At 41.0% G+C, this 23,749-nt stretch overlaps 1 protein-coding gene across 3 annotated transcripts in view; it reads right to left on the reverse strand.

Annotated features, from left to right (window-relative positions):
* Window positions 1-22,073, reverse strand: part of LOC311103440 (nuclear GTPase SLIP-GC-like) — a 50,781-nt gene extending 28,708 nt beyond the window's left edge. For 2 of the 3 annotated variants that reach the window (XM_084145009.1, XM_084145008.1), the window contains exons 1-7: window positions 21,964-22,054; window positions 8,498-8,579; window positions 7,637-7,752; window positions 1,923-2,012; window positions 1,684-1,772; window positions 1,509-1,593; window positions 286-334 (exon numbers count right to left, since the gene is read on the reverse strand). In XM_084145009.1, coding sequence (XP_084001135.1) covers window positions 286-334; window positions 1,509-1,593; window positions 1,684-1,772; window positions 1,923-2,012; window positions 7,637-7,752; window positions 8,498-8,570 — 502 coding nt within the window. In that variant the 5' untranslated portion in view covers window positions 8,571-8,579; window positions 21,964-22,054. Of the gene's footprint in view, window positions 1-285; window positions 335-1,508; window positions 1,594-1,683; window positions 1,773-1,922; window positions 2,013-7,636; window positions 7,753-8,497; window positions 8,580-21,963 lie in introns of all 3 variants that reach the window. The other variant, XM_084145010.1, reaches the window with a different exon arrangement.
* Between the last annotated feature and the right edge of the window lie 1,676 nt (window positions 22,074-23,749).

The following is a 23,749-nucleotide window of genomic DNA, read 5'->3' on the forward strand; positions in this document are numbered from 1 at the left end:
GAAACGTATTTTATTCATTAATACACAACTCTCAATCTCGTAATAGCCAATGCTGTTATGCAAATGAGTTACATCAGTCAGTGAAAAAGCATTTCAGATGATCTATTTACTGTATGCATATGATACAGGGTACAAAGGGTACTTGCAAATCAAGTGTAAAGTATCTCATATTTCAATTATTCACTTTTTTGTTTTTGAAATACTATATCACGCTACATTCTTCTCATTGTCATTTTCTAACACAAGTAATTTTTCTGTAAGATCTGAAACATCTGTGCTTTTTACCTGGGATATTCACTTGAAGAGGGGGTATCTTACTGGTGGAGGGTTCACTCTGAAGAAACATATACATTACCGGTCAAAGGTTTTAGAACACCTCTCATTCAAGGGTTTTTCTTTATTTTTTCAACTAATTTCTACATTGTAGAATAATAGTGAAGACATCAAAACTATGAAATAACACATATGGAATCATGTAGTAACCAAAAAAGTGTTAAACAAATCAAAATATATTTTATATTTGAGATTCTTCAAATAGCCACCCTTTGCCTTGATAACAGCTTTGCACACTCTTCGGACTGCAGAGTGAAGGAAAAGCAGCCAACAAGTGCTCAGCATATGTGGGAACTCCTTCAAGACTGTTGGAAAAGAATTCCAGGTGAAGCTGGTTGAGAGAATGCCAAGAGTGTGCAAAGCTGTTATCAAGGCAAAGGGTGACTATTTGAAGAATCTCAAATATAAAATATATTTTGAGTTGTTTATCACTTTTTTGGTTCCTACATGATTCCATATGTGTTATTTCATAGTTTTGATGTCTTCACTATTATTCTACAATGTAGAAATTAGTTTTAAAAATAAAGAAAAACCCTTGAATGAGTAGGTGTCCTAAAACATTTGACCGGTAGTGTAGATAATCAACAGGTTATTAAAGGAATCATTCCACAAGACTTACAACACAAACATATCACAATTGTTACCCTCTATATAGCCTATTTCTGTGCTTTTCTTGCTTTAGTTTGAGATGCATTTTCTTTAATAATTTTGGTCTCTTCCTGTATGTTGTTTTCACTAATTACCTTTGACTGATGTTGCTTATAGATTAGATTAAATGTTGGCTATGTTGTATAGCGTTGCGACTATGAGAAAGCGGCAGGTAGCCTAGCTGTCAAGAGCATTGGGCGAGTAACTGAAAGGTTGCTGGTTTGAATTCCCAAGCCGACTAGGTGAAAAAGCACTTGCCCTTGAGCGAGGACCTTAACCCTAATTGCACCTGTAATTCGCTCTACATAAGAGTGTCTGCCAAATAACTGATATATAAAGCGTTTGATAAATGCATTTGATTGTTATTATCTTAGTCCCTCTGGAGTACACTGCTATCCTAATCTTAATGTATGACAATCCATCTCTGTTAAATGGCATGAGACATTCCAAGAAGTGATTCCTTGGGATCACCACTGACCCCTGCCTTAGTTGTGACCACAGATAAATGAGCTCTAGATTTTACCCACCTGGTCACACACTGTTTCTCCCACTCCAGAGGTGTCGGTTGTGGGCACACTTCCTCCAAGTGTACCAAAGGGTTTATCCAATGACCTGGCGACAGAGAGTCAATTGTCATTTTGTTGTCACCAACGGGACATTATATCTAGTCAGTGATAAATAAAGAAATGCTGTGTTTCTTACCTTGTAGTCTCTGATCGTTTAGGAGTTTGCTTTCTGGGTTTTATGATGGCCTTTTGACAAGGCTCTTGATTGACCATCTCACCAGTAACCTGGGGACAGAAGCCATGTTGGGTTATAGGGTGAGAAATATAAAGGTCTGTATGCTGATCTAAACAAAAAAAACTATGCATTTGGTTTAGTTAATTGTGCTAGGGCTTAGGTTTCACGTATATGGTTATAGAGGAGGGTAAATATGGTACATTTCCTGAGGAACTCTTGGAGGCCTTAATGGATACTGATGACCACGTGGCCGCTTGAATGTTCTTATTTCCATTGGGTTGCTTCCGTTTCTGCAGTTAAAAAACAGAATTCTCTCAGTTGTTAGGCAAAGAACAAGAAAGGTACAATAACAGGTCAGACTATAGTTAGAACACACCCTAACCTTGTTTTGCTGCAATGCAGGACATTTGAAACTTATAGTGTATTTGAGGTTTAAAATGGCTTCTGAATTTGTAATTTCCACTTTGAAATTTCACACCTGATTTTCCCTATCGAAAAATGTATCATCCACTACACAAAATGTCTATTAATTATAATCCACATAATAATTCACATTTCCTGTTGATGCAATACTATTTTCATGCTGTAGCAAACTGGCTCAAATTAAAGGGGAATTTCACCCTGGCTCTGCCACGGTATATAGTCATTACTATATTAACAACATTATGTTTTTGTCATAAACATCAACATTATCCAAACCACAAGCTAGAACAAGGGCATTTTAATTTCACTGGTAGAATCAGGAAGTTTTGACTTCCTGTGCATTCTTCTGCTCATAGTGCACCACAAAGTCCAGCATTCATAGTGAATGCAGATATCGCCCCGCTAGGTAGATGGGACATGCCCACAACCTTGGTTGATGCCGTTGTTTATTTAGAACGACCAACACACAGTAATCTCAGAATGTACTCTAGGCTATTGTTTTTGAAAATGTTTGTTTTTCACTAACGTTTTTCATCATGTCTGTGTGTTGTTCTGTCTGGCTGTGCTAATTACAAACAAGCACGAAAGTGTGTTATCTTTCACCGTTCTACATATCAGAGATTTACCCCGACGCTGCCAGTGGTTTGCGGCTATCAAGAATGATGCTTACGGTGACCAAAGATTATCCGAGGGATTTTCATGGTAAACGGATGGGGAATCCATTTAGACTATAGCTGAGAAGGGATGCGATAAAATTGTTTTCTCCCTTCACAACAAAATGGAAGATTCTCAATTAGAAGTAACGTAAGGTTCACTGGAATAGGTCAATTAGCTAGCTAACTTTACAGTCCTGTGTTGAACTCTGCAAGCCATCAGCTAGATCATATAGCTAGCTATCTTTTGGATATACACTGTCAATCAATTTCACCTATGTCATGGTAGTATTGATGGGATGAAAGTACAGGACATATATCCAAACAGTAGTCACTAGATGTTGACACAGGAGTGAATATTCATAATTGTTTTCTTTTTTGGGGGAGGGGGTATTTTACCCCCTTTTTCTCCCCAATTTCGTGGTATCCAATTGGTAGTAGTTGCAGTCCCATCGCTGAAACCACCGTACAGACACGGGAGAGGCGAAGGTCAAGAGTTGTGCGTCCTCCGAAACACAACGCAACCAACCCGCACTGCTTCTTGACACAGTGCCCGCTTAAGCCGGAAGCCAGCCGCACCAATGCGTCGGAGGAAACGCCGTACACCTGGCGACCGAGCCAGCGCGCACTGCGCCCGGCCCGCCACAGGGGTCGCTATAGCGTGTTGGGACAAGGACATCCCTGCTGGCCAAACCCTCCCCTACCCTGGACCAATTGTGCGCCGCCCCATGGGTCTCCCGGTCGCGGCCGGCTACGACAGAGCCTGGACTCGAACCAGGATCTCTCGTGGCACAGCGCCACTCTGGAGTGAATATTCATTCTTGTACCTTCTTGTCGTGACGACCATTTACTATATTAGGCCTACAAACTTTTTTGTTATGAAATGCTCCACACATTACATATTTATAGATATTGGTTGTGCTTAGAGACAGTAAATTAATTTTTGTGTATGAGAACAATTGAAAGGTGCCATTTCTCCTCAATCTCCCATACACATCAATACATACTGTGTAAGAACTGCCCTCCTAAGACTTTTCAGACCTTCTGCAGCCCCCCAGCCAATTCACTTTGTTGACTGATCTTTCCTCTCAAGAGCAGCTCCCAATGTCCCTCATTGTCCCTAAACAATATACTAGTCTGTCTCTAAACACTTAGGTCCCAATCGGTTTACACATTTAACAACAAAGGCATGTTGCCCTACGTCCCTTCCACAAAAAGTGTTAATGGTAACACCACAACCATGTAGTTCCTGGAGACGTGCAGTACCAGCAAATCTTCTGCAAGAGGTCCAAACAGTTGGTGGTTAAGGTCTACAAGTCCTACACTATTTCTGGCAGTCTTATCCAGCTGGCCGTACACCGCAGACAGGACAAGACCATTCGCCACAAGCACTCTGCTTCCACAGCCCATCATGCCAAACACCATTGCACAGAAGCCGGATAAAGGACCATCAAATAAATATGGATATTTTTGATCAATCATCGACATTTGTCTTCCTTTATGGATTCACTGAAGATATTTATGTAAGCTGTACAGGGCTCTGTAGCATCAAACTGATGCTAGAAATTCAGATATATTTATTTGTCAATCTAAAACACAGGGGAGTGTACAATATTTAATGCTAACTCAAAAAGAAAACTGGATATTCAACAAGAACGTTATATGGTAAAAGTAACATACAAAAAAATACAGTATGAACAGTGTAGTACAGTTCAGTGTGTCTGAGTGTGTCTCAGGTGTAGTAAAGTGCAGAGAAATGTAGCTACAGATTGTTACAACAGATAATATGATTTAACCAAAGATTTTTGGTATCCATTACTGGGATTTACAGGATAAGTACTGTTTGGAGTAGCACAGATTATTTTCGACCAACCTTAGCTTGGCGATGCTCTCTTCATCCTCGATTTGTGGAAACAGGAGTCTCAAAATGTCAGTCTCCAGTTGCAGGGGGTCCGTTTGAATTTAGAAAATGCTCCGTTTTAAAATAAAAACTTTTTTGCTCCATGAAGTAATCCAACAGTGTACGCCGCCATCTTATCTATTTCAACTCTTCTCTCATTGATTGAAACAGGTGAGTGTCCACCCCAAAGTTCTGCATGTCATGATGACAGACACCTGTCTCGATCAATGAGAGAAGACTTGAAATAGACAAGATGGCGGCGTACACATTGTTGGTTTACTGCAAGGAGCAAAATTAATTACCTACTGTATCCTGTAACTCCCAGTAATGGATACCAAAAATATTTGGTTAAATTACATTATCTGGTGTAACAATCAAAGCATACAATAAGTTCAGGGAACACTTGTACAGCTGTGGGAGGAGTGTCGTCATGATCAAACTGCCATTCAGCTCCTCGAGTCATCTTCTACTTGAAATCCAGAATAATGTCCAATCGATGAAGAGGGATACAGTTCACAGGTTACAGTTCTGCTACAATGACACATGCAGCCAAAGGAATTCTGTTTCTCTCCAATAATCCACTCCAGGAAGAAGCCCAGGCACCACATGGTCTTGTCTGTAAGACAAAATAAGATAATAAATTATACTCCGTTGCACAGTTTGAACGACAGTTGAACTGTGCCAGCATAACAACATTAGGGTAGACTAGTTGAACATGCATAGATGTGCAGGCCCAGAGATTACATTTACAACAATGTAGCCTAATAGAAAGAAATATGGCATAGCCCTCAACATTTGCACAGTGACCAGACCGTACAAACAAGCTAATCAGTTTCAGAGATTTAAATTGCTGAATTATTGTTTCTCCTCACTTTTAGCTAGTAACCTTAGCTAGCTAGCTTGCTGGATAGCCAATAATTGTTATTTACCTCTGTTTGGAATCCTATCTTGCATCATGCCTATAGTTTTGAGATTTTAAGATGCATTTTAAGATCCAAGGTCATAATCATAACCAATATCAAGCCTCGTCAATTATGTTACATAGCTAGCAAGTAAAACTATTTACAGTCGCTGATGTTACACATGTTCGCTAAAAAGTTACAAAAGCGAGGCCTGTTGCAAAATAAGTTAGCAGGTGCCAGGCTATCTAGCTAGCTAACTCCAGTCATGTGCTAACATTTGCTGATAAACCAAGCTTTAGGTGGCTGGTTGTAACGTTATAGCTTGCTGTTTAATACCCATATCTACAACTAAAAAGAGAAGAGGTTTTACAATTGAAATATAATAGATCTCAGATTTTAAAACCTCTTTTATTATTAGTAATCGATATGGCTAGTTACCTGTAGTTGTTTAGCTAACTTAGCTAGCTAGACAAGCTAACTTAGCTACATACCTAGCTACCTAAGTTAGCAAACAGAAAAATAATTAGATTTCCCCCCCACTGTAACACAGTAGTATGTTAGCCAGCAATACATAATATGGTTTTCAGTAGATAAACTAAAGTTAGCAAGGTGGCTTGTAGGAAAAATAACTTACTTAGCTAGCCATCGTATTTGAAATCTGCCCTCTTGGTGCTGGCATCGGCTTTAGCTGAGTTTCTAGCTAAATCCAACCGTTTGTTTCGAATCCTCTTCGCTATATTCCAGTTGAAACATGTATGGTTGAATGTCACCATGTAGTAAAAGAAATGCTCCTTTGTCGAATTCATGTTGATGAGAGGAATCAATTGAAGCCATTGTGGTCTGGTCAGTTCTTTCAGTTTTGCCAAAAGGATTGTGTTGTTAAGGCGTCGGCATGCTTCCCAGCCAAAACAGTGTGGAAGAGTTTGTGCATATATTATGATGACATTTTGTGAAGTTTTTGTTAGTTTGGACTTCGGTAAGAGTTGTTTCAGCTGTTCGGGCACATACATTTTTTTCTTGAGTCCAGCCGAAGTTCGGGAGCCGAAGTCTATGCACCTTTGTCCGAGATTGGTCAACTGTAGGGATTCTTCAATAAAATCTTTGTTGTCATTGAGAAATAGAGCACCAAACATCTTAGTTAGATGTAAAATTGAGCAAATAAGGTCACCTCGTCAAAAACGTCAAAATTAAAGACAGATTTCTTGAGTTATCTTGGATTAATTTGGACTATTTTGAGGAATGGCTACCTTGTCTCAAAATGGACAAACAGTACTATTGCTGCTTTTTTTTCTTCTTTTTTTAAGCAAAGGTCTTGTAAGGGAGTATGCGAGCACACACGTTCGGTTCACACACGTTCGGTTCACCTAGCCGACTTCGGCTAGCTGCCAGCCGAACTGAAGCATGTTGACGCCTTTAGTGTCCTGCCTTGGCGGAGGGACGGGGCCAGAGCACGAAGCACTGCCCCACACGATTTGTAGTCTTTCAGAGACTGGAAAAATGTGCAGGCTCGTATATTCAGCAAGGAATCCCCTAATAGGAACATCACTGAAAGACATTCAATGGCTCTATCAAACAAGGACAACCATATAGACACGCACAGAAATGTATAATGCGATCAGTATCACATAGAGCCTTCGCAAAATGCCACAAAGCAGGACTACAGTTATTTTCAGACTCCCCCCCCCCCCCCCACCCCCCCACGGTGTACCTGCCTTCCTCCTGGACAATTATGTGTGACACACATCTCACTGACCTAGGAATGCCTCAGACATGATGAAAACAAGCCCAGATTCCCCCAGGGTGAAATTTCCCTTTAAGATCATACATGAGTAACACAAAATGTCCTGTAATATGCTAAGACATTTGTAAGCTGAAAAAAATATGCCAGTGCAGTGGACATGTTAAAGTACAATGTCACAGCTTAGAACTTAATGCAAACAGTTTATTCTGCACTACTGATGTAGTACGGATAAATACAGACCATACCCAGTCACTCTGTGTAACAGTAGTTATTGTACACCAAGTTTGTAAAGTACCTTCAGAAATTTTTTGTGTTTTTTTCTAAATTTAGACCTTGGTCCTAGTTTTGGAATCAAGTTGATGAAGTCATTCTCCTTAAGGGAAAGGAAACTTTCTTCATCAATTTCTTCATCTGAAATTCAGGAAATATACATTTTAGGCATCTCAATATCATAAAATAAGTGACTGGATCAAATTAACACAAACATGTTTTCAATTGAGGTGATAATATCTTTACTTGAACGTATAATAAAACAATGTACAATAATACATACACTACCGTTCAAAAGTTTGGGGTCACTTAGAAATGTCCTTGTTTTCGAAAGAAAAGCAATTTGTTTGTCAATTAAAATAACATCAAATTGATCAGAAATACAGTGTAGACATTGTTAATGTTGTAAATGGCTATTGTAGCTGGAAACGGCTGATTTTTAATGGAATATCTACAGAGGCGTATAGAGACCCATTATCAGCAACCATCAGTCCTGTGTTCCAATGGCACGTTGTGTTTTCTAATCCAAGTTTATCATTTTAAAAGGCTAATTGATCATTAGAAAACCATTTTGCAATTATGTTAGCACAGCTGAAAACTGTTGTGCTGATTAAAGAAGCAATAAAACTGGCCTTCTTGAGACTAGTTGAGTATCTGGAGCATCAGCAATTGTGGGTTCGATTACAGGCCAGAAACAAATAACTTTCTTCTGAAACTCGTCAGTCTATTCTTGTTCTGAGAAACGAAGGATATTCCATGCGAGAAATTGCCAAGAAGTGACCCCAAACTTTTGAACGGTAGTGTACATTATTTTAATCAAATCAATCAATCAGTAATTGTATTATTACACAAGGTATTATACAATGTATAATATAAATGTATTCACCTTCAAACCTCTGAATCAAGTCACTGTGGTTCCACTCAGTTAATATGTCTCTGACAAAATCAAATGATGCCATGAGAATTTACTATAAAGGGAGAGAAAAATAGCACAGTTTAGATATTTGTGGTAGGCTATATCACATTACCTTTATTCCAAAAGGTGCAAGTGCAACTATAAAGAAAAACATGATGATTTATTAAAACAACAAATGCACATGCCATTCAGTATTTAAGCTTCATTTTCAAGATAAAATCAAGTGCTCTTGTTCTTGTGAACCATTTTGTAATCAAGACATATTTATTCTCAGATGAGTAAACTGTTTCTCTGAATGCAATTATATCGGGTTTTTTCCCCTTATCTACATTTTAATAAATAAATTAAAACATGATTGCTATAAATATTTGAAAGGTGAGGCGCCTTTCAAGACCCTTCATTTTTTTTTTACCTCTCCAGCACATGCACTTTTCATTTGTCTTTTACTTCCGATTTTCATATTGTTTTGTCTTTTAATTCTCATTAGGGATGCTAATTTCGGTCAATTTTGCTGCCGACTAACCGACACTAAATTAATTCCAAAAAGTACAATTATGTGAGCATTGAAAATACTATGCATGGGTACAAGGAACCGGCATGTTTAATTAAGAGGTTAAAAAACATATGCCAATAGCATCTCATATTAATGAACATGCAGCTACTGTAATGAAGCAGACAATGTAACACATCATTTTTAACCATTTGCCAAAATGCATTTAGCAGAAAACACTGCTCTAAACGACGCACCTAATGCAAGTGGTTTCATGTGACAGAGATTAACATCTCCATTAGAAATTTAGAAAGAGGGGAAATATAAATATGCAACAACTACGATGGGTTGTTAATATGACCTCTTGAGCTGACAAAAATCCTAGTCCCGGAAATCGGGTAGTAAGTCACCAAAAGAATACGTTTTATTTGTATCGATTAAAACAAAAATGTGTCTGGCATGTAAGTCTGACATATACAGTGGCTTGTGAAAGTATTCACCCCCCTTGGCATTTGTCCTATTTTGTTGCCTTACAACCTGGAATTAAAATTGATTTTTTGGGGGTTTGTATAATTTGATTTACACAACATGCCTACCACTTTGAAGATGCACACTATTTTTTATTGTGAAACAAACAAGAAATAAGACAACACAAAACAAAACTTGAGCGTGCGTAACTATTCACCCCCCCACCACCACCACCAAAGTCAATACTTTGTAGAGCCACCTGTTGCAGCAATTACAGCTGCAAGTCTCTATAAAATTGGCACATCTAGCCACTGGGATTTTTGCCCATTATTCAAGGCAAAACTGCTCCAGCTCCTTTATGTTGGATGGGTTCCGCTGGTGTACAGCAATCTTTAAGTCATACAACAGATTCTCAATTGGATTGAGGTCTGGGCTTTGACTATACCATTCCAAGACATTTAAATGTTTCCCCTTAAACCACTCTAGTGTTGCTTTAGCAGTATGCTTAGGCTCATTGTCCTACTGAAAGGTAGAATATCCTTGTATTTAGCGCCATCCATCATTCCTTCGATTCTGACCAGTTTCCCAGTCCCTGCCGATGAAACACATCCCCACAGCATGATGCTGCCACCACCATGCTTCACTGTGGGGGTGGTGTTCTCGGGGTGATGAGATGTGTTGGGTTTGCGCCAGACATAGCGTTTCCTTTGATGGCCAAAAAGCTCAATTTTAGTCTCATCTGACCAGAGTACCTTCTTTCATATGTTTGGGGAGTCTCCCACATGCCTTTTGGCGAACATCAAACGTGTTTGCTCATTTCTTTCTTCAAGCAATGGCTTTTTTCTGGCCACTCTTCCGTACGGCTTAAAGTGGTCCTATGGACAGATACTCCAATCTCCACTGTGGAGCTTTGCAGTTATTTTTTTCATTTCACTTCACCAATTTGGACTATTTTGTGTATGTCCATTACATGAAATCCAAATACAAATGCATTTAAATTACAAAATAGGAAAAACGCCAAGGAGGATGAATACTTTTGCAAGGCACTGTTTGGCTGCTTTCAGCTCTTCCAATGGTGTGTATTATACTGCCATCCAGTGGATGTAAGCGCTACTACATGACCTAGTTTCATAACAGCCCCAGCTATAATGTTAATTGGTTCAGAGAGGCTCATGTGAGTTGTATGGTGTAGCTGCAGCACTGAGTATGTATTGTATTCCCAGTGAATTTGGTGATGCGTTTTTTCCCATGTCCAGAAAAATGTGTCATTCAATTTGTTAGGTGTACAGTTGAAGTCGGAAGTTTACATACACTTAGGTTGGAGTCATTAAAATTAGTTTTTCAACCACTCCACAAATGTCTTGTTAACAAACTATAGTTTTGGCAAGTCGGTTAGGACATCTACATTGTGCATGACACAAGTAATTTTTCCAACAATTGTTTACAGACAGAAATGTTTCACTTATAATTCACTGTATCACAATTCCAGTGGGTCAGAAGTTTACATACACTAAGTTGACTGTGCCTTTAAACAGCTTGGAAAATTCCAGAAAATTATGTCATGGCTTTAGAAGCTTCTGATAGGCTAATTGACATCATTTGAGTCAATTGGAGGTGTACCTGTGGATGTATTTCAAGGCCTACCTTCAAACTCAGTGCCTCTTTGGTTGACATCATGGGAAAATCAAAAGAAATCAGCTAAGACCTCAGAAAGAAATGTGTAGACCTCCACGTCTAGTTCATCCTTGGGAGCGATTTCCAAATGCCTGAAGGTACCACGTTCATCTGTACAAACAATAGTACGCAAGTATAAACACCATGGGACCACGCAGCCGTCATACCGCTCAGGAAGGAGACACGTTCTGTCTCCTAGAGATGAACGTACTTTGGTGCGAAAAGTGCAAATCAATCAGAACAACAGCAAAGGACCTTGTGAAGATGCTGGAGGAAACAGGTACAAAATTATCTATATCCACAGTAAAACGAGTCCCATATCGACATAACCTGAAAGGCCGCTCAGCAAAGAAGAAGCCACTGCTCCAAAACCGCCATAAAAAAGCCAGACTATGGTTTGCAACTGCACATGGGGACAAAGATCGTACTTTTTGGAGAAATGTCCTCTGGTCTGATGAAACAAAAATAGAACTGTTTGGCCATAATGACCATCGTTATGTTTGGAGGAAAAAGGGGGTTCCTTGCAAGCCGAAGAACACCATCCCAACCGTGAAGCACAGGGGTGGCAGCATCATGATGTGGGGGTTCTTTGCTACAGGAGGGATTGATGCACTTCACAAAATAGATGGCATCATGGGGAAGGAAAACTATGTGGATATATTGAAGCAACATCTCAAGACATCAGTCAGGAAGTTAAAGCTTGGTCGCAAATGGGTCTTCCAAATGGACAACGACCCCAAGCTTACTTCCAAAGTTGTGGCAAAATGGCTTAAGGACAACAAAGTCAAGGTATTGGAGTGGCCATCACAAAGCCCTGACCTCAATCCTATAGAACCTTTGTGGGCAGAACTGAAAAAGCGTGTGCGAGCAAGGAGGCCTACAAACCTGACATAGTTAAACCAGCTCTGTCAGGAGGAATGGGCCAAAATTCACCCAACATATTGTGGGGAGCTTGTGGAAGGCTACCCGAAACGTTTGACCCAAGGTAAACAATTTAAAGGCAATGCTACCAAATACTAATTGAGTGTATGTAAACGTCTGACCCACTGGGAATGTGATGAAAGAAATAAAAGCTGAAATAAATCATTCTCTCTACTGTTATTCTGACATTTCACATTCTTAAAATAAGGTGGTGATCCTAACTGACCTAAGACAGGGAAATTCTACTATGATTAAATGTCAGGAATTGTGAAAAACTTTTTTTTAAGTTTAAATGTATTTGGCTAAGGTGTCTGTAACTTCCGACTTCAACTGTATGTCCCATCCTGATATTATGCACCCTTTTTGTAATGTGAGTATAAACATGTTTATTTTTAAGTGGCAGCATGAATTAAGTTAGCTTGAATCAGGGTTTGCTTAGGTAAAATTGGAATCAGATTTTGATTAATGTCTTGTAAGATGATAATTCAATGCTAAAGTTATCGCAAATGAGAGAAGGAAGTGATACATGTTTTACAGACATTACAAAACGGTTGTACTATAGAAGCAACCTCCACTCTACTGGTGCATTGATGAAACATGCAATTCTTTATGGCCAAATCACCTTTAAGTAATGTCAAACCAAATATCGAGTTGATTTCAGTTGCTCTTATCACTTCCAATTATTTTTTTAGCTAAATTACTGTTTTTTCCAGCACCATAGACTACTTTCAGGGTGTGGAACCATCCAAAATTAAATTGTAAAATACTGAACTTACCCTTTAAGTAAAAACGAATAGAAGATGGGTTTATCCTGTATCTAGTCCCCCCATTTGAAGAACACATAAATATTTGTACAAATTCAAATTAACAGGACAAATAAAAATTCACAGTGTTGTTACGAAATCAATTAACTAGCCTAGGGATCTTGGGCCAACCTGCAGAGGGCACACTACATCACAAATCTCTGCCCAGAAGGTCTCAGCTAGAGATACACAATAATCATCTCCACTAGGGAGAACCATTTCCTGGGAACCACTGTTGTGTATTCTCAGAAAAAGTCCCCTTTTCAGAGAAATTAGTTATTGAAGTTGTTAGGTTTATGTCATCCTACATCCTGATATTCCAAGGTTCTGACCACTAGATGGTGCTGTTTCCTGCTGGTGCTGTACCCTCAATGTTTTATTTTTTTTATTTTATTTATTTCACCTTTATTTAACCAGGTAAGTCAGTTGAGAACAGGTTCTCATTTACAACTGCGACCTGGCCGAGACAAAGCAAAGTAGTGCAACAAAAACAACACAGAGTTACATATGGGGTAAAAAAAAACATAAAGTCAGAGATACAACAGAAAATATATATACAGTGTGTGCAAATGTAGCAAGTTATGGAGGTAAGGCAATAAATAGGCTATAGTGCAGAATAATTACAATAGTATTAACACTGGAATGCTAGATGTGCAAGAGATTATGTGCAAATAGAGATACTGGGGTGCAAAAGAGCAAATTAAATAACAATATAGGGATGAGGTAGTTGGGTGGGCTAATTTCAGATGGGCTGTGTACAGGTGCAGTGATCGGTAAGGTGCTCTGACAACTGATGCTTAAAGTTATTGAGGGAGATAAGAGTCTCCAGCTTCAGAGATTTTTGCAGTTCGTTCCAGTCATTGGCAGCAGAGAACTGGAAGGAATGGCGGCCAAAGGAGGTGTTGGCTTTGGGAATGACCAGTGAGATATACCTGCTGGAGCGCAGACTACGGGTGGGTGCTGCTATGGTGACCAATGAGCTAAGATAAGGCGGGGATTTGCCTAGCAGTGATTTATAGATGGCCTGGAGCCAGTGGGTTTGACGACGAACATGTAGTGAGGACCAGCCAACAAGAGCGTACAGGTCACAGTGGTGGGTAGTGTATGGGGCTTTGGAGACAAAACGGATGGCACTTTGATAGACTACATCCAATTTGCTGAGTAGAGTGTTGGAGGCTATTTTATAAATGACATCGCCGAAGTCAAGGATCGGTAGGATAGTCAGTTTTACGAGGGCATGTTTGGCAGCATGAGTGAAGGAGGCTTTGTTGCGAAATAGGAAGCCGATTCTAGATTTAACTTTGGATTGGAGATTCTTTATGTGAGTCTGGAAGTTGAGTTTACAGTCTAACCAGACACCTAGATATTTGTAGTTGTCCACATACTCTAGGTCAGACCCGTCGAGAGTGGTGATTCTAGTCGGGTGGGCGGGTGCTAGCAGCGTTCGATTGAAAAGCATGCATTTAGTTTTACTAGTGTTTAAGAGCAGTTGAAGGCTACTGAAGGATTGTTGTATGGCATTGAAGCTCGTTTGGAGGTTTGTTAACACAGTGTCCAATGAAGGGCCAGATGTATACAAAATGGTGTCGTCTGCGTAGAGGTGGATCTGAGAGTCACCAGCAGCAAGAGCGACATCATTGATATACACGGAGAAAAGTGTCGGCCCAAGAATTGAACCCTGAACCCGAATACTTTCGAAAGGCAGGGCAGGATGGATATAGGTCTGTAGCAGTTTGGATCTAGAGTGTCACCCCCTTTGAAGAGGGGGATGACCGCGGCAGCTTTCCAATCTCTGGGGATCTCAGACGTTATGAAAGAGAGGTTGAACAGACTAGTAATAGGGGTTGCGACAATTTCGGCGGCTAGTTTTAGGAAGAAAGGGTCCAGATTGTCTAGCCCAGCTGATTTGTAGGGGTCCAGATTTTGCAGCGCTTTCAAAACATCAGCTGTCTGAATTTGTGTGAAGGAGTGTTAAAGGTATAGTTCACCTAAAATACAAAATCACATATTGGTTTCCTTACCCTGTAAGCAGTTTATGGACAAGGTATGAAAGCAATCCATGCTTTGGTTGGAGGGGTCTGCTAAGCTAAAATATAGAATTGTTTTTAAAGTGGAACTGACCGCGTTTTAGCAACATGAAACCTTGTTAAAATATGTTCATTTACACCCCCAGGAAGAATAACAGATATTATTTTTACATTTTCTGACAAGCAAGCACTTAGAAATTGTCATTTTCACATTTTCATACTTTCATAGAATGTTTGGGAATGAGGTGGAGTAAATTCTATGGCAATATAGTGGGATAGCAGCATTGTGTTTGGACAATTAGACACTGAACTTTGAACTGGACTGTGTGTTTACATGCAGTAGCAACGGCACAACTTTAGATCGTTAGAAAGCATTAGCCACAAGCCACAATATACACCTGAATGGATTTCTGCAAATATGCAAATAAACGGGAGTCCTATTACATTTGGGAACTTTACAGTCCAACAACCATGAACTGGTAGGCTCTCGCCCTCAATTGCCTATGCACATCAACAACAACAAGATCAACAACTAATGTTAGCCAGAGTGAGATGAGCAAATATCTAACGATGGAACAGTAGATAAACCCTCAAACCTTTTCCACTTGTAGTTGGCCATCAAAATTGCCTGCTTGCCCTTCTGCAGCTTGCCTGCCAATGCATGATTGTCCCAACCCACGTTTTGACAACTGAATGGGAACTTGCCTGCTCTCCAATTTGATCGATGCCAAATACGTTTGATTGACAACTAAGAGATATGCTAACTGTGGATAACAGTCGTTCAAGTTCAGCATAGCTAACTAGCAAAGTGATTCACATTTCTTCCTAGCTAACCAAATGACACATGCATCTATAGCTGTAGCCACTGAAAATGGGGGTAAAAAGTTGGCCACTCACCTAATGACATGACATCCTCCAAGCAGCTAGCTAGTTAGCTAGCTAAAATTAGACTGCATTTTTATCTTGCTAAATAAATAGCTAAATAAATAGATAAGCTAGCCTGTTAGCCACGTTATGACTGACTTGTGATCATTGCCCTTGCTGGGTTTTTTTATTTTTATTTTATTTCACCTTTACCAGGTAAGCCAGTTGAGAACAAGTTCTCATTTACAACTGAGACCTGGCCAAGATAAAGCAAAGCAGTGCGATTAAAAACAACAACACAGCGTTACATATGGGGTAAACAAAACATAAAGTCAAAAATAAAACAGAAAATATATATACAGAGTGTGCGAATGTAGTAAGTTATGGAGGTAAGGCAATAAATAAGCCATAGTGCAAAATAGTTACAATTTCGTATTAACACTGGAATGATAGATGTGCAAAAGATGATGTGCAAATAGAGATACTGGGGTGCAAATTAGCAAAATAAATAACAATATGGGGATGAGGTAGTTGAGTGGGCTAATTTCAGAATGGCTGTGTACAGGTGCAGTGATCGGTAAGCTGCTCTGACAACTGACGCTTAAAGATAGTGAGGGAGATAAGAGTCTCCAGCTTCAGAGATTTTTGCAGTTCGTTCCAGTCATTGGCAGCAGAGAACTGGAAGGAATGGCGGCCAAAGGAGATGTTGGCTTTGGGGATGACCAGTGAGATATACCTGCTGGAGCGCAGACTACGGGTGGGTGTTGCTATGGTGATCAGTGAGCTAAGATAAGACAGGGATTTGCCTAGCAGTGATTTATAGATGACCTGGAGCCAGTGGGTTTGGTGACGAATATGTAGTGAGGACCAGCCAACAAGAGCGTACAGGTCACAATGGTGGGTAGTATATGGGGCTTTGGTGACAAAACAGATGGCACTGTGATAGATTACATCCAATTTTCTGAGTAGAGTGTTGGAGGCTATTTTGTAAATGACATCGCCGAAGTCAAGGATCGGTAGGATAGTCAGTTTTACGAGGGCATGTTTCGTAGCATGAGTGAAGGAGGCTTTGTTGCAAAATAGGAGTCCGATTCTAGATCTAACTTTTGATTGGAGATGCTTAATGTGAGTCTGGAAGGAGAGTTTACAGTCTAACCAGACACCTAGGTATTTGTAGTTGTCCACATACCCTAGGTCAGACCCGCCGAGAGTAGTGATTCTAGTCGGGTGGGCGGGTGCAAGCAGCGTTCGGTTGAAGAGCATGCATTTAGTTTTACTAGTGTTTAAGAGCAGTTGGAGGCTACGGAAGGAGTGTTGTATGGCGTTGAAGCTCGTTTGGAGGTTTGTTAACACATTGTCCAATGAAGGGCCAGATGTATACAAAATGGTGCCGTCCGCATAGAGGTGGATCCGAGCGTCACCAGCAAAAAGAGCGACATCATTGATATACACAGAGAATAAAGTCGGCCCGAGAATTGAACCCTGTGGCACCCCCATAGAGACGGCCAGAGGTCCAGACAACAGGCCCTCCGATTTGACACATTGAACTCTATCTGAGAAGTAGTTGGTGAACCAGGCGAGGCAGTCATTAGAGAAACCAAGGCTATTTAGTCTGCCAATAAGAATGTGGTGGTTGACAGAGTCGAAAGTCTTGGCCAGGTCGATGAAGACGGCTGCGCAGTACTGTCTTTTATCGATCGCGGTTATAATATTGTTTAGGACCTTGAGCGTGGCTGAGGTGCACCCATGACCAGCTCGGAAACCGGATTGCATAGCGGAGAAGGTACGGTGGGATTTGAAATGGTCGGTGATTTGTTTGTTAACTTGGCTTTCAAATACTTTCGAAAGGCAGGGCAGGATGGATATAGGTCTGTAACAGTTTGGATCTAGAGTGTCACCCCCTTTGAAGAGGGGGATGACCGCGGCAGCTTTCCAATCTCTGGGGATCTCAGACGTTACAAAAGAGAGGTTGAACAGGCTAGTAATAGGGGTTGCGACAATTTCGGCGGCTAATTTTAGAAAGAAAGGGTCCAGATTGTCTAGCCCAGTTGATTAGTAGGGGTCCAGATTTTTCAGCTCTTTCAGAACATCAGCTGTCTGAATTTGTGTGAAGGAGAAGCGGGGGGGGGGGGGCATGGGCAAGTTGCAGCGGATGGTGCAGAGCTGGCATTTGGGGTAGTGGTAGCCAGTTGGAAAGCATGGCCAGCCGTAGCAAAATGCTTGTTGAAATTCTCGATTATTGTAGATTTATCGGTGGTGACTGTGTTTCCTAGCCTCAGTGCAGTGGGCAGCTGGGAGGAGGTGCTCTTATTTTCCATGGACTTTACAGTGTCCCAAAACTTTTTGGAGTTAGTGCTACAGGATGCACATTTCTGTTTGAAAAAGCTAGCCTTTGCTTTCCTAACTGATTGTGTATATTGGTTCCTGAATTCCCTGAAAAGTTGCATATCGCGGGGGCTGTTCGATGCTAATGCAGTACACCACAGGACGTTTTTGTGCTGGTCAAGAGCAGTCAAGTCTGAGAAGAACCAGGGGCTATATCTGTTCTTAGTTCTGAATTTTTTGAATGGGGCATGCTTATTTAAGATTGAGAGGTAAGCACTTTTAAAGAACAACCAGGCATCCTCTACTGACGGAATGAGGTCAATATCCATCCAGGATACCCGGGCCAGGTCAATTAGAAAGGCCTGCTTGCTAAAGTGTTTTAGGAAGCGTTTGACAGTGATGAGGGGTGGTCGTTTGACCGCGGACCCATTACGTACGCAGGCAATAAGGCAGTGATCGCTGAGATCCTGGTTGAAGACAGCGGAGGTGTATTTAGAGGGTCAATTTGTCAGGATGATATCTATGAGGGTGCCCATGTTTACAGATTTAGGGTTGTACCTGGTAGGTTCGTTGATAATTTGTGAGAGATTGAGGGCATCTAGTTTAGATTGTAGGTTGGCCGGGGTGTTAAGCATATCCCAGTTTAGGTCACCAAGCAGTACGAACTCTGAGGATAGATAGGGGGCAATCAGTTCACATATGGTGTCCAGGGCACAGCTCGGAGCTGAGGGGAGTCTGTAGCAAGCGGCAACAGTGAGAGACATTTCTGGAAAGGTGGAACTGTTTGGGCACAGACCTGGATAGTACGATAGCCTGCAGAGCTCTATCTCTACAGTAGATTGCAACCCCACCCCCTTTGGCAATTCTATCGAGACGGGAAATGTTGTAGTTGGGGATGGACATTTCTGAATTTTTGGTGGCCTTCCTGAGCCAGGATTCAGACACTGGTAGAACATCAGGGTTGGCGGAGTGTGCTAACGAAGTGAATAACTCAAACTTAGGGAGGAGGCTTCGGATGTTAACGTGCAAGAAACCAAGGCTTTTACGGTTACAGAAGTCAACAAATGATAACGCCTGGGAAGTAGGAGTGATACTGTGGGCTACAGGGCCTGGGTTAACCTCTATATCACCAGAGGAACAGAGGAGGAGTAGAATAAGGATACGGCTAAAGGCTTTAAGTACTGGTCTTCTAGTGCATTGGGTACAGAGAAAAAAAGGGGCAGGTTTCCGGGCGTTGTAGAATAGATTCAGGGCATTATGTACAGAAAAGGATATGGAAGGATATGAGTACAGTGGAGGTAAACCTAAGCATTGGGTAACGATGAAAGAGAGAGCATCACTGGAGGCACTGATTGAGTCGGTCTCCGCGTGTATGGGGGGTGGGACAAAGGAGCTATCTATGGCAGGTTGAGCTGGGCTGGGGGATCTACAGTAAAATAGTACAATAAGAAATAACCGAAACAGCAATAAGCAAGGCATATTGACATGGGAGAGAGGCATAAAGCAATCACAGGTGTTATTCGAGAGAGCTAAGACAACAGCTGGTAATGGCGACAAAGTTTGGGCTGAGGCTAAACATAAACAGGATGCGGTACTGTATAAAGGAACAGTCCAGCAGGCATCAGCTGTATAGCTGAGTTATCATAAGGTCCGGTGAACAGCAATAGGAGAGTTCTGAGGTAGTTTGGGGGCTGCTATAGCACTGGCGAGCAAGAGGCCACGGCTAGCGTGTGCTAGCGGGCCGGGGCTAGCAGATGGATCTTCGTGGTCGACGTCGTAATGGGAAGCCTGTTGTAACCACATCAGACGATTTTGTCGGCAGACCAGTCGTGTTGGATCGCCGGGGCTCCGTGTCAACACTAGGAGGTCCCGTCCGGTTGACAGAGAGGTAGATAGCCGGGAGATGGGCCTGGCTCGCGGCTAGCTCAAGGCAGATTAGCCAACAACAACGTCCATTTGGTTGCAGCTAGCTAGTTGCGATGATCCGGTGTTAAAGGTCCAGTGATTCAGTGATTCCAGCAGAAAAACCGATATGTTCTCGGTCGATAACGCGCTGTGCAGACAGTGCAGACTGGCTGATAATAGTCCAGGCTAGAGCTGGCTGGTAGGTAGTGCAGGCCACGGACAATGGTGAAAAACTGCTAACGGTGGCTAATAGCAAGTAGCTAGTTAGCTGGCTACTCCCGTCCGGTAGACAGAGAGATAGATAGCCGGTATATGGGCTTGCCTCGAGGCTAGCTCAAGGCTAACTGGTGCTTGCTTCGGGGGCAGTGGTGATTAGCCAAACAGCAACATCCATTCGGTTGCGGCTAGCTAGTTGCGATCCGGTGTTTATGTCCAGTGATTCAGTTATTCCGGATTGATTATATTGACATTACCAGCCTTAGATACATTCGTCCATTTTTGTCCAAAATATTGAGTCATTGAAACTGAAACAGTGCATCCCGAATGGAGGCAGCAAACAATGTACCAGGCCAGCTGTGATTTACAACCTGAAAGCAATATGTGTTGGACTACCAAGAAATATATTGGTGAATCATATGAATCATGCATTGTAAGTTTGTTTAATATCTGCCAAGTAGTTAAAACACTGTCAGTTCCACTTTAAAGGGAAAGTTCAGTATTTTAAGTAGTCTATGGGCCTGGAAAAAAACAATAATTTAGGAAAAGATCTTTGGCAGTGATAAGGGCAACTGCAATTTAAAAAAACTTCATTGCCAAAACAACTGAAATCCACTGGTGATTTGGCCATGAAAAAAATTACATTGTATGTTTTACCAACGCACCAGTAGAGTGGAGGTTTTGTAATGTTTTGTAATGTCTGTAAAACATTAATTACTTTTCCATATCTCATTTGCAATAACTGTATCATTGAATTATAATAAAACAAGATATGAATCAAATTCTGAATCCAATTTTACCCAAGCTAAAACCTAATTCAGGTTAGAATTCATTAATTCTGCAACAAAACATTTACAGTCAAGTTCCATAAAGGGTGCTTTCAGAAATTCACCCTGGCAATCTCCTCGAATTTCAGAGCGCAGAATAATTAAATTTACAAACGCCCTAAACTCGTTTGTTATGACAGGTGTAAGTAAACTTCTGCTAAAAAACAGATTAAATTGTTGCCAGTAACACAGTTACAGTCACGAACCCTCTTGATAACATGAAAACACCCTAGCAGCTCTACCAGCTCTGAGCGAGTAAAAGGTTTAGAGTGCAGCATTCTCTGATTTACTGTATGTCTGTAAGTAGCTAGCCAACTTTAGCCAGTTAGCTTGTGTGCTTGACTGCCATTGTGAGGTCAGAACGCTCGGATCAACCCTACTCCAACGGTCAGAGAGCGAAATGCTCTGAATTTACGAATAGACAATCTGACAACGCTCTAAATTTACAAACGCCCAGAGCGCACTCTGAGCACGCTCTGATACTCTAGATTGAATTTACGAATGCACCCAAAATTGCAAATCTCTTTCATTACTCATTTTCCTTATCTCATTTGTAGGAATTTTTGTATGTAGTTATCACCTTATAAGATATGAATCAAAATCTGAATCGATTTAGCCCAAGCTTAACCCTAATTAAAGATAATTTAATTCATGTTAATACTTATATAAATTGTATTTTTATACTCACATAAAGTTGCAAATCTCTTCAAAATTACTGATTGGTTTCCTTACTCTGAAAGCAGTCCTAAGCAATTTCAGGCATTTCTAAGTAGTTTCTTTCAAAAAACCTATTGCATGAGGAAATTGAAATGACTGCAAACGTATTACATGTCTTTCCTTAAAATGAGCCCACACTGATCTGAGAGTTGACCGTGAAATGTGTGAAAAGTTTCAACAAAAACATGCTGATACTTACCACATAAAGGCAATGTTCAGCAAATGTATATTCTCTAGAGCAAGCGAACACACTGAACAACAGGAGTATGTGGCATTGAAAGTACAGCAGTATGGGTATACTTTAGGTGTGGCTGTTCTTTGTCATGTTGTGACGCAGGTGAACGTTTATTTTCATGAGTCTTGCCCTGAGCGGTTTCCGTTAGATGGGCCAGCTGCAGTCAAAATTGGCTATATTGTAAAAATTCATAAAAACTGAAATGAGGTTTTAATTTAATGTTAAGGTTAGGGTTAGGTTTAAAACAAAATGTTTTTACTTTGTGGCTGTTACAGCTAGTGACCACTCTGCAGACCACTAAAATATTCCTTTTAGCTTGACCGCCAAAATAAATCATCCCTAATTTTGTTGTATAACCCACAGTAAAGCAAGGCATGAGCTTCAGTTTCAAAGGAAACCATTGTTACAAAAAGTACATACACGTTTATCTAGGGGAGTGTTTTGTATCGACCAGTCTCACTAGAGAGATGGGCCACTCCACATCTAACTTTGGCAAAGGAGCTTTGATATTGCTTGGATAAAACAGTACGTACATAGGGTTCTGTCCCAAAATTGCATTTAAAAATGTAGTAGGTCTGCAGTTTGTTACTTTCAGGTTTGTTTATTAGTTGGTACCACTTTCGTTCATTGCTCTCTAAAAGTGCTGATTGAAGAGCATTAAGGTTATTTATAGAATACGTACATTCTGTCTGTATCAGTGAGCTAAGTCATATGGATAAAGTTTAAAAAGGTATGTTAGCATTAAAATGAAGTTTAGTTGTGAAATGTCTGTATACAGTGCATTCGGAAAGTATTCAGACCCCTTGACTTTTTCCACATTTTGTTACGTTACAGCCTTATTCTAAAATTGATTGAATTGTTTTCCCCCCTCATCAATCTACACACAGCAAAAACAGGTTTTTAGAAATGTTTGCAAATGTATTACATTTTTTTTAAAGAAATATATAATTTACATTATATCAGACCCTTGACTCAGTACTTTGCTGAAGCACCTTTGGCAGCCTCGAGTCTTCTTGCGTATGACGCTACAAGCTTGACACCTGTATTTGGGGAGTTTCTCCCATTCTTCTCTGCAGATGCTCTCAAGCTCTGTCAGGTTAGATAGGGAAGCCACTTGTCCCGAAGCCACTCCTGCATGGTCTTGGCTGTGTGCTTAGGGTCTTTGTCCTGTTGGAAGGTGAACCTTCGCCCCAGTCTGAGATCCTGAGCGCTCTGGAGCAGGTTTTCATCAAGGATCTTTCTGTACTTTGCTCCGTTCATTTTTCCCTCAATCCTGACTAGTCTCCCAGTCCCTGCCGCTGAAAAACATCCCCACAGCCAGGTTTCCTCCAGACGTGACGCTTGGCATTCAGGCCAAAGAGTTCAGTCTTGGTTTCATCAGACCAGAGAATCTTGTTTCTCATGGTCTGAGATTCCATTAGGTGCCTTTTGGCAAACTCCAAGCGGGCTGTCATGTGCCTTTTAATGAGGAGTGGCTTCTATCTGGCCACTCTACCATAAAGGCCTGATTGGTGAAGCGCAGCAGAGATGGTTGTCCTTCTGGAAGGTTCTCCCATCTCCACAGAGGAACTCTGGAGGTCTGTCAGTGACCATCGGGTTCTTGGTCACCTCCCTGACCAAGGGCCTTCTACCCCGATTGCTCAGTTTGGCAGAGCGGCCAGCACTAGGAAGAGTCTTGGTGGTTCCAAACTTCTTCCATTGAAGAATGATGGAGGCCACTGTGTTCTTGGGGAGCTTTAATGCTGCAGAC

This window comes from Coregonus lavaretus (genome assembly GCF_964263955.1).
Source record: "Coregonus lavaretus genome assembly, chromosome: 28".
In the NCBI taxonomy this organism is placed as follows: domain Eukaryota; kingdom Metazoa; phylum Chordata; class Actinopteri; order Salmoniformes; family Salmonidae; genus Coregonus; species Coregonus lavaretus.